This window comes from Platichthys flesus, chromosome 19, assembly GCF_949316205.1.
Source record: "Platichthys flesus chromosome 19, fPlaFle2.1, whole genome shotgun sequence".
Lineage (NCBI taxonomy): Eukaryota > Metazoa > Chordata > Actinopteri > Pleuronectiformes > Pleuronectidae > Platichthys > Platichthys flesus.
Window position 1 is genome coordinate 16,967,292 of NC_084963.1, and position 11,842 is coordinate 16,979,133.

Sequence of the window (11,842 nt, forward strand, 5' to 3'; positions counted from 1 at the left end):
TTTTTTACAATTTCTTTATGAATTTTCAAGTTTAAGAGAAGTGTGTTAAAAAAATATAACGAAAAAAACACTCAGTAATCTCTGCCAAATCATGTAGCTCTACTAATATATGGTGATGTTTATTCTGTAATATAATACCTATAAATGTGTATCAAGCAAAAGGTGTATTACACAAATGTAGATTATAACAAAATCATTAAAAGAGTGTAATCAACTATCATAACATAATATATCTAACATTATATGAATTGAATACATGATAACATCACTAGTTGCAGTATAGTTATATGGTATGTGTTTAGCTGCATTCTAAAGGTAAATAACTTTAAACTGAGACTGTCCAGCATTTCTAGCTAATTTCAGGATTAAACACTAGGAAGGAAAAAGTTATTAATAATACATTTGTGAAGGCCTTATATCTGGCCCAAACTGTTCATGCCCCCCCTTCCTGCTTTATTGTTTAGAGTTTCAGTCAGACCCACACACCAGCTAAAATTTAAAATCCCAACAATAGTCTATCTTTTTGAACTGATTGAAAGCATGTGGTTTTGAAGAAACCCTGGTTTTCATTTTGCCACCAAAATTGAGTTTTGGTGTCCACCTGCAGGTCACTGCAGGTGGACATCAACCTGCAGGTCACTGGATCTGGTTGTTCCCATCCTAGTTAAGCGACTACTGAGGCCAGAAAGGGAATGTCCACTAATGTCCTCCAAAAGCTTCTCACACCTCAGTGTGCTGGAAAGTTGTTTCCTGCACTGGGATGAGCCAAAGTAGTAGACCAGGGGATCCAGGAGACAGTTCAGACTTCCTAAACACATACAAACTAGATAGGCTGCGTAGGAGCTGGTCTCTTTGAACGCCTCAGCACCCCCGTTAAATTGCAAATAGCGTGCCATCAGTACACAGTGTGTGGGTGTGAAACACAGCACAAATATCACCAGCACTGTTCCAGTCATCACCACTGCTCTTGTTGTTCTGCCTGAACTTCCGAGAACGCCACGTTGGACTCTGCTCAGTGCCCAGATCACACGAGTGTAGGACACCACTGTGATGAGCAAAGGCAGGATGAAGAAGGCGCAGCATAGGGCAATGAAGTAGGACTTGTAGTACAAGATTATCTCGTGCACAGGCTGGACGTCGTGGCAGGTGGTGATGTTCAGCTGACTGAGGGAAAAAGTTTGGTCGTCGATGACAAGAGGCACAGTGCCAGCGAAAGATAATATCCACATGGCGATGCAGGCCATGATTGCTTTCTTTGGCCTCCTCCAAGACAGAGAGTCAAGAGGATAGACTACACCAAGGAGACGGTCCACACTGATGCAAGTTATGAGCAGAACAGAGCAATACATGTTCCAGTAGAAGGCTGCAGTGACCACACGGCACATGAGTGAGCCGAATACCCAGTTGTTGCCGCCAAAGTGGTAGGAGATCTTGAAGGGTAGCAATACAGCAAAGAGCACATCGACACAGGCCAGATTCAACATGTAGATGGCCGCCGTCTTCATGGGTTTGATCCTCAGAGTGAAGGCCACCACTGCACAGATGTTGATCGGCAAGCTGAAGAGGCAGATCAGCGTGTAGAAGGAAGGGATGAGGATGGTGGACACAGAGCCAGTGAGAAACAACAGCGCTTCTTCAGAGATTTTCACCCTCTTGATGCTGGTTACATTCAGCACCCATGTTCCGTTGATGTTAGTTTATTCAGCACCGCTGGCCCGTTGATGCTCATTTCCTAATGCATAAACATTCTTTTGTTACTGTTTTTTTAAGCATTAATATCCTGTTGTTCATAGTTATATTTTACACTTCACTTACCTGAACTATAGATAACTCTTCAATTTCATATATATATGCTGAGATTAATAGACCAGGTTCTTCTTCTTCATAATAATCAGTCGTTTCCTGTGTAACTGGGAAGAAATGAGAGAAAAAGAGTCAGGGGATCCAAGATGTAGACAAAGATTGTTTGATCAAGGTGTAGACAAATCCTTTTAATTCATATGATAAATATTCTAGAACTGAAACGATTATTTTTTTACTTCTTCAAGTGATTATCAGCATTGGTAACTAGTTTGATTGAGAATAAATTAATTGATCATTAATTTTTTCATGCCGATATTATTTATCAAACAAATACATAATGCATTGTCAATTTGGGAAATTTACATTTTTGATGATCATTTAAAAAAATAATATTTAATTACAAGTTAAAATTCAAACCTTAAATCCAGAGTTATTTTTTTTAACTTTTCCACAACTTCTTTATATTTAATTATAAAAACAACTAATTGAAATTGATCTGTAAATCGACCAATTATACAAATAATAGAGTCTTAGAGCTTTGCTTAGATTTAAATTAATCAACGAAAAACACCAAATCATCATATTGCTGTTTTGCATGATGTTGGATCATCCTATGAGGAAATGTTTCTACCAGAGATAGGTTGGATTTGCAGTGACCCTGACCCTGCATCCTCTCTGAGGAACCTGAGGAAGATTTACTCTTCAGGTTTTTTTTGCTGACAGATGCCACTTTAGTCACTATTCCTACTGAAACAGTTGAGCTGTCTCTGTGACTTCAGCTCCTGATAGCCATGTCCCATCAGTGAACTCTCTCCTCAAAGTCACTGATCTTTTCCTGCTGCCTTTTTTCCCACATTTTACATTTTTATTTAACTGCTCATTACAGAAACAAGAACAACAAATCGGTGTGCAGTGAAGTAATTTAAACAAAGGCATTGTAAGTATAAACACAAGGCATGCACTTTTAGACATTGTGTGCAAAATTTACCATCTTAAGAAAAAACTTTTTTTTAATTATAGGTGTCTTACTACTCCCAAGTCAGTAACATTTCCAGTGTGGGGAGGGATACTTTAAAAACATATTCCGTTACAGAATACATACCCAATCTGAGTAAAGTATTCTGAATATTTGGGTTACTTCCACATTGAAATGCATTTTATAAGTGTAGGAATGCGGCATATAGTCAGTGGAGCAGCAGCAGTTTAAGCTCTCTCTTCCGGGATGCGGCAGGCCAGCTGGATGTCCTTGGGCCTGATGGTAACCCTCTTGGAGCACGGGTTGGTGTCCTCAAACAGGACGACCAGGTAACCTCGCTGGCCTCCTGCAGAGCCATGACAGTGGAGCTCTGGATCGCAGGTCGGTCTTGAAATCCTGAGCGATTTCTCTCACCAGGTGCTTGAAGGGCAGCTTGCGGATCAGCAGCTCCGTAGATTCCCGTTCATGTCCGGGTGGTCGTGGCGCGGTATGGAGGCGCCAGGCCTCAGCAGGAACACCCCCATGCTGAACACCTCTGTCTCGCAGATGTGCATGTAGGTGACCCGGGGGAGCTCAGCTTGCTTTTCCGCGGTCACCAGCGAGATAAACTCGCTCTGTGTGTCCACCAGGTCGGTAGGTGATGCAGGCCTGCTTCGCTATCTTCTGGATCACAGGAGTTTTGTTGTCCTGCGGCATTCTGGCTGCGGGTGAGGACAGCAGCCCCGTGCCCTACTCTCTTTCCCATGTTGTAATCGCACACATTGCGGTTAGAAAATCGCGTTTTATCATATCGCGACTTTATCGCAAATGCAATAATCGTTCAGCCCTACTGCCTTGAACCCATCAGCATGTTCAACCCCCCCAAAAAAATCCTGTGTACCATACAGTGAAAACACTCTCCATTCATCCATTCACAAATTTTTTCATTTATGTTTCCTTAAATGTGTCTGTAGCTCACTATTTATTTTAATCTGTTCAGCTCTATTAAATCAACACAATTAAGTATTTCATAAATGATATACCGTGATATATTCACATACAATGTTGATACATATACAAATTTTAACTGTGTTTTCATTAATAGAAAATGTATGTTATTCTTTATAATTCATCATATTTGAGTCGGCTCACGCACACAACAGAACCATCAGCAAGGTTTTCTGAAACACCGACACGTAGAGAAATATTCCTATCCACTGATATCCCAACAGCCGCCAGTTCCAGTTTAACACTTAATGGTCCATAAGGGACAGCTTCATGAAAAAGTATTTTTTCTAAGCTATTCGGCTAAAGATTATGAAATACAAATGTTTGTCGCATTGTTTTCCTTTTTTACCTTCCTTTTTTTTAACTACTTGTGGTTGCACTCTGAGCCATGTTGCTGACTGTCTAACCCTCTGCAGAGCTAATAATTTAAACTCTAAGACAACTCCGGTCTGAGAAAACTGATTATTTCAAATGTCATGATAAATTTCAACTAAATAGCTTATTCCCTTTAATTTGTCTGTAGTTGATAATTATCATTAACCAACTCACCTTTTCAGTTTTAATAAAACAACACATTAAAACATATCAAACCTTATAAACCTGTGTTATTTTTTTATTATGAGCGAATTGCCCTTACCTTTGTTCGTACCGTTGTTCGTACCATTGCTCGTACCGTTGCTTGTACCGTTCCTCGTACCGTTGTTCATACCGTTGCTCGTACCATTGCTCGTGCCGTTGTTCGTACCATTGTTTGTTCCGTTGCTCGTACCATTGCTTGTACCGTTGTTCATACCGTTATTCATACCATTGCTCGTACCGTTGTTTATCCCAGCTGAGGAAGCACATGCACACACCAGAACCAGCACTGTTGGAAACACTGGAAACATCGTGCTGTTAGAAAATGAGGCAATAACAGCAATATTAATAACGATTCTATTAAATATGGTTTATCCGTGTGTCAGTTCTCTGCATGTCTCGTCTCTCTCGCACTCTGTCTGCTGCTGATCGTGACTAGTGAGTTGGTTTTCTCCCAAAGTCTGAAGGAAAAACAAAAAAGAACAGCCAATCAGCAACAGCATTGGCACACACAGAGACACACCTGTCGCCTGATGTCAGAATTCCCGTCACACTGACACCACACACAACCCTGCATGAAAAGAGGAATTTGTGGCAGTAAGTGTCGCTGCAAATTATGGTGGAATTATCGGTTAATGGCTGTTCACTGGAATCTGTAGGCAGCTCAGAAAACTGCCAGGAACTACAAGGAATTGACACAGGCTTCCAGTTTCTGGCAGTTTTAGAAGCCTGAGAATGTTGGCAGGTGACCCCCCTGCTCCTAGGGGAGGCTTTCACATGTAAATGACAATGCTGTGAGATTTACAAATGCAAATCAGGATAGTTTCACTCAGTGGTGCAGAGGTAACACCTTTTTCTAAAAGGTACTAACCAAGGTATCAACTAAAATATCTGGCATAAGTACACCAGCCTTAAAATAAATATTAAATGTGAAATAGTAGCTTATATAGATTTCCCTTTTGTAAGTAAGTTGACAATAATGAATTACATTGTATACCATGAGCAAAGGTCAATGCTATGAAAAGCTCATCAAGCTCATCCAAGATAATTTGTTGGAATGGAGAGAGTGGCACCTCTGTACAGTTTTCTAAGAGAAGTCTTTCTGCTGACACCAAAACACTGTGCCTCACATAAAGCATATCAGTTGTGTCATCGCGTGTCAAACTTCCAAATATTTGTCCTCCCAAAATACTGGCAAATTCAGCACCACAATCACATGTCCATGGCAAACTAAGCTGTTGACTCTGCTGAAATTACCTCATAATTTGAATTTCAATTGACCTATTGTTGTTATTAAACTTTCTCAGTATTCCATTAAAAGACTTTTATCCAAAGCGACTTACAATAAGAGCATTCAACTGTGAGGTTACAAACACAGAACAGCAAGAATCATGTAAGTACATTAACTTAACACAAGAATTAATTAACTGGTCCTCGGTCACTTGCTCATCCCATATAAATGTAAAGTACAATTAAAAAAATGTTACAACCGCTGCGTCAAACGTGAAAAGGTAATTTGTGAAGTTTTACTCAAACTGCCATTCCTGAAAATGCCACCGTCAGTCGTTAACTTCATCAGGTTAGGGCTGGTGAAGTTAACGAAGAGTAAATCTTCCTCAGAGCTTCTGTCTCCTGCAGACATGAAACTACAGACTCGTGTTCTGCGTGGTCCGACGAGTGACTCTGTTTTTGCTGTAAAAAACTTGCTGAGGTCGACACAACACTGTTTCTCTGGAGAGGATGAGTGCGTGGGAAAGCAAAGCCGCGGGCCCAGTGTGGACAAGTCGAAGCGGAGATTAGCGGGAACGTTGCTAAAAGAAGAAGAGATCATCAAGTGCTTGAGCAGAACTAGTGCATGTTTAAATATGTATGAACTGCTTAAATTTAAGAGTTTGTTTTCGTTTTTCATAAACGCGACTTTTTGTCCTGTTGCATTTTGTTGGAAACTTCCCGTCTCTTCACACCTCTGAGGCAAATGGCCGACACCAAGAACCGGAGCAAGGGTAAGCTAGAAGAAGAGACGCGCTATGCTGTATGAAATACATTCTCCAGGTTTACTTTATCTGATCCCTTTCGTCATTGTGTTTTCACAGCCTGAGCCCCGCATACAATGAGGCAGTCACTGCACATAAGGCCATGACTCTTGCAGCAAGTCCGGATTTGCATTGCGGAAAATGATGCCATTGTATGTAAGTAAATGTTTTTAATTGTGTTTTTTTGCTGTGGATCTACCAACGGTGATGTAGCGAGGCTATTTCCCTTCATTAATAATATACTCATGCTTCTCGTGTTGTTTTACATCTGCCTGTATTAAGACACACTATGAGCCAGTATGAAGGAACTTCCTGTACATCCAACCAGACTTTGCAGATCTTGCAGCAGCATTAAGAAGTTCAGGAGTCGACAGAGAAGAAAGAGGGTAAGGTTAGATTCATTACATCATTTTTCACTTACATGTATAGGTGTATGTTGTCATTGAACTGTGCTAATATAAATAAGACTGGAAGCTACACTGGATCTCACAGCTACACACTACAGACGTCCACACACTGGGGCAGATTCGGAATGAGCCCCACAAAGAAGTTATGACCCAGAGGTGGCAAAGAGACATTTTAAGCTTCACCTGATTTGTTTTTCAGTGGCTCGGCCAGTTGTGTTTTTACAATATTTGTGCTGTATGTAATTAAAGCTTTGACTCAACATATACCTTGTTAATGTTTTTTTCCCTCTACAATATGTTCAACATATAACATCAAGCATCACATGAATGAAATTATAGTCCTCAGTAACTGCAGTGCTTTTGGTCAAGACTTACTAATAATATATATTAATTCATAGTAAATACATTATTATATAAATTATTAGTAATAATTACAATATAAATTATTATTATTAATATTGTGTCGAGGGAGTTTCCCCAAGTTTGTTTTATAATGACCCCGGGTGACCAATAACAACAGATCTACCAGCCAATCACAAGTGACTTTTTGTTCAAAGGTCTGTGGTTTCATCCAATGGTGAAGTGAGATAAGTATAAGGATCATCGGGATTCAAACCTGGGACTCCCATGTAGCAGGTGGCTTGCTTACCACTGTGCTACGAGTGATGATGACTTAGTTGCAGAGACAGAGACAGAAGTGTTGTTGAATAAAGCAGAGGATTCCATAAGGTTTGACAGCATCTCCAAAAACACTCCCAGACAACTAAAAACACAGTCTGGGCAATTTTACAAAGTAACTTAGGGGGTCCAAAAAACAGGCAACAAAAGGTCTCAAGAACAAAAAAGGATTAACAGAGGTATCGCATCTAAACAGAGGTTCTCTGAACAACTCACGTGGCTTAATTTAGGGTGTCAATTTCCAAGACTCGGCAAACACAAAGAAACTCAGGTGGCTTTTAAAGGCTGGCAAATTAGGCACAGGTGAACACAATGAAAACAATCAATACAACACACGTGACAGGAATCACCGGACCGCTGAGGACCCCACATGGTCATTCAGGGTACTGCAGTCCAAAAACCCTGACAGGACCCCCCTCCTTATGAACGTCTCCTGACGTTCCCTCGAGGGCGATCTAGATGATCTCGGTGGAAGGCCCTGATGAGGGCTGGATCCAGTACATGACGGGAAGGAACCCAAGTCCGTTCTTCCGGACCATAGCCCACCCAGTCCACCAGATATTGCAGACCCCTCCCCACCAGGCGACAGTCCATTAGACGGTGGATCGAATACGCTGGACCGCCGTCGATGATTCTGGGGGGGGAGGGGGTTTAGCTGGAGGGACCAATGGGCTCGTGGTGCCTGGGCGTAGCCGGGAGACATGGAAGGTTGGGTTGATCCACATGGACCGGGGGAGTTGGAGGCGATAGGCTACTGGATTGACCTTCCTTACAACCTTGAAGGGCCCTTACAAACCGTGGAGCTAGCTTGCTGGACTCCACCCGCAGAGAAAGGTCTCGCGTTGATAGATAGACGCTCTGTCCAAGACGTAGAGGGGGTGCAGGTCTGCGGCGGCGGTTGGCATGGTGTTCGTACTGACGGACAGACCTCTGCAGGGTAGACCGGGCCTTGCGCCATACAATCCTGCACCGTCTGACAAAGCTCTGGGCCGAGGGAACACCAACCTCTACCTCTTGGTCGGGGAACAGTGGAGTCTGAAACCCAAACTGGCACTCAAAGGGACTGAGTCCTGTAGCAGAAGAGCACAAAGTGTTATGGGCATATTCAGCCCAGATCACATACCTGCTCCACGACGAAGGATGAGAGGACGCCAGGCATCAGAGGGTGGTCTCCAGGTCCTGATTCAGTCTCTCTGTCTGTCCATTGGACTCTAGATGGTGCCCAGAGGAGAGGCTGACCGTGGCCCCAATGAGCTTACAAAAAACTCCAAAACTGAGCTGTGAATTGGGCCCCCTGATCTGAGACCACATCCAGGGGATGACCGAAGACCCTGAAGACGCGCTCACACCCAGTCTCAGCGGTTTCGAGAGCCGAAGGGAGTTTGGGCAAGGGGACAAACCGACACGCCTTGGAAAAGCGGTGGACAATAACCAAAATAACAGTGTTTCCCTGGGAGAGGGGAAGACCTGTAATAAAGTCCATGGATATGTGGGACCAGGGTCGCTTTGGGATGGGTAGAGGGTGTAGGAGACCATGGGGGAGGGGGTATGGGAACTCTTACTTCGGGCACAGACAGGGCAGGCAGCAACAAAGGCCCTTACATCCATGTTAATTCCCGGCCACCAGAACCGCCTCTTGATAAACTCCAGAGTCCTGCCCATTCCTGAGTGGCCGGTCAGACGTGACGAGTGTCCCTACTGCAGAACCTTGGTCCGCACCCCAGTGGGGACATACACTCGGTTGGAAGGTCCATCCCCGGGATCTGGCTCCCTCTGCTGGGCTTGGCGCACCAATGTCTCGACTCCCCATCAGACAGGAGCTACAATCCTCGAGCATGGGAGGATGGATGCTGGAACTCCTTCAACCCCTGGTCTTTGAAAGAGTCTAGAGAGTGCATCAGCTTTTTGGTTCTTCGAACCAGGGCGGAAGGACAAAATCAAATCAAATCTATTAAAAAAAGAGCCCACCTTGCCTGCCTGGGGTTGAGACGTTTGGCCCCCTGAATGTACTCAAGATTTTTGTGGTCCGTCCAAACCACAAAAGGGTGCTGGGCCCCTTCCAGCCAGTGGCGCCACTCCTCCAAGGCCATCTTAATAGCCAGAAGCTCTCGACCCCCCACATCATAGTTCCTTTCAGCAGCAGAAAGGCGAGCGGAGAAGAAGGCACAAGGATGTAATTTTCCATCCGCCGGCTGCTGGGAAAGCACTTCCCCTACTGCCGCCTCTGATACATCTACTTCGACCACAAAGGAGAGAGAGGGGTCAGGTAAGGTCAAGATAGGGGCAGAGGAGAATCTCACCTTCAGTTCATGAAAGGCCCGCTCTGCCTCTGGAGACCACTTAAAGGAGCCAGACTTCTTCTTTGTGAGGTCGGTCATAGGGGCGGCTACAGCACTGAAGTTTCTGATAAACTTCCTATAAAAATTGGCAAAGCCAATGAACCGTTGCCCCTCCTTGACAGAGGATGGTTGAGGCCAATCCCGAACAACTTGACTCTTCTTGGGATCTGTGAGAAGTCTTCCCTTGGACAGGATGAAGCCCAGAAAGGACACCTCAGAGACGTGGAACTCACATTTTTCAGGTTTTACAAAGAGATGATTTTCAAGCAGGAGCTGGAGGACAACTCGGACATGATGGACGTGTTCATGGAGGGATTTGGAGAAAATCCAAATGTCATCCAAATAGACAAAAACAAAATGGTTTAATTTTTCTCTGAAAACCTCGTTAATGAGTCCCTGGAAGACGGCTGGTGCATTGGACAACCCAAATGGCATAACTAAATATTCATAATGACCTGTAGGTGTGTTGAAGGCCGTCTTCCACTAGTCTCCCTCCTTGACCCGGACCAGGTGGTAGGCGTTATGGAGGTCCAATTTGGTGAAGATAATTGCCCCTTGTAGGAGTTCAAATGCTGTGGACATTAAGGGCAAGGGGTAACGATTCTTCACCGTGATTTTGTTCAAGCTCCGATAATCAATACATGGTCTGAGACCGCCTTCCTTCTTTCCAACAAAAGATAATTTGGCACCGGCAGGGGAAGACGAGGGGCGGATGATTCCAGCTGTCAGGGAGTCCTTGATATAGTCCTCCATAGCTTGAGTCTCTGTGGATGACAGGGAGAAGATCCTTCCACATGGAGGGAAGGACCCTGGAAGGAGGTCAATAGCACAGTCAAAAGGCCTATGAGGGGGCAGGGCAGTTGCCCTCTTCTTGCTAAATACCTCACTCAGCTCATGGTACATGGAAGGGACTTGGGACAATTCCAGAGGACTGGGAGGTTTAGGAACTGAGGCCACAGCTCTAGTGAGGAGACAAGAAGATTTGCACTTTTGGCCCCACTCGACCACCGTTCCCAAAGAAAAATTGATATGAGGACTGTGGTGAGACAACCAAGGGAATCCTAGCACAACTGGAAACTCAGGAGAGTGGATAAGATTAAACTGAATCTTTTCATAATGTTTCTCAAAAATAGACAAAACAACAGGAGCGGTAATATGGGTTACCGTGCCTCTACCCAAGGGCCTGCCATCGAGGGCCGTCACCGAGAGAGGATGGTCCAAGCTATTTATGGGCAGGTGAAGGCGGCTGGCGAGGGTGAGGTCCAGGAAATTCCCAGAAGCACCAGAGTCCACAAGTGCCTCTAGAGGGTGTTGTTGGTTCTCCCAGGAAATGGTGACAGGAAGCTGCAGGCACAGAGTAGAGTCTGAAGGAGTAAGAGTCGCCCCCGTCACAGTTCTCCTTTTACTGGAGGGGGCAGTGCTTTTTCCCGCAAGCACGGGACACGAGGCGCGGAAATGGTTAGGACCTCCACAGTAGGGTTAGCAGCTTCCCTCCCTCATCCTTCGGTCCCGTTCTGCTTTGGAAAGGCGGGCTCCACCAAGCTGCATCGGCTCTTCAGAAGAGGGTGGGTCACGGTGAGGCCAACGAGGCCACTGTGGCAAACTGAAGGTTGAATCAGTGGCTCCAGAACTGGAACGGCTGTACGGCTCTCGTTCACGACGCCTCTCTCTCAGACGGTTGTCGAGACGAATAGTCTGGTCAATTAGGGACTCTAGATCCACAACAGGATCCTTAGCTGCCAGTTCATCTTTGATGTCGCCAGCGAGCCCCTGCCGGAGCGCTGCCATTAGGGCCTCCTCGTTCCACTTGCACTCAGCTGCCAGGGTGCGGAAAAGCACAGCATACTCAGCCAGACTAGCGTTGCCTTGACGCAGCTTAAAAAGGCGGTTCACTGCATCTCGTGGATCAGGTGTTGGCACTGGAATTCCAGAGAGGACAGGTGGTGGCAAGCGAGCCAGTACATCCATCAGAGTCTGTTGTAAGCCTTGCAGGACTTCATCTTGGCGCGTGAAGGCAGCCTGGACTTCAAGGTTCACTGGACT

The 11,842-nt window shown here is 44.8% G+C and overlaps 1 protein-coding gene across 1 annotated transcript; it reads right to left on the reverse strand.

The window, feature by feature from the left end:
• Positions 1 to 294: 294 nt before the first annotated feature.
• On the reverse strand, positions 295 to 1,694 carry LOC133975370 (proteinase-activated receptor 1-like; the record flags this gene model as incomplete). Its single annotated transcript, XM_062413299.1, has 1 exon — positions 295 to 1,694. A coding segment is annotated over one exon (1,086 nt), but the record flags the coding sequence as incomplete, so codon positions are not given.
• Positions 1,695 to 11,842: the final 10,148 nt, after the last annotated feature.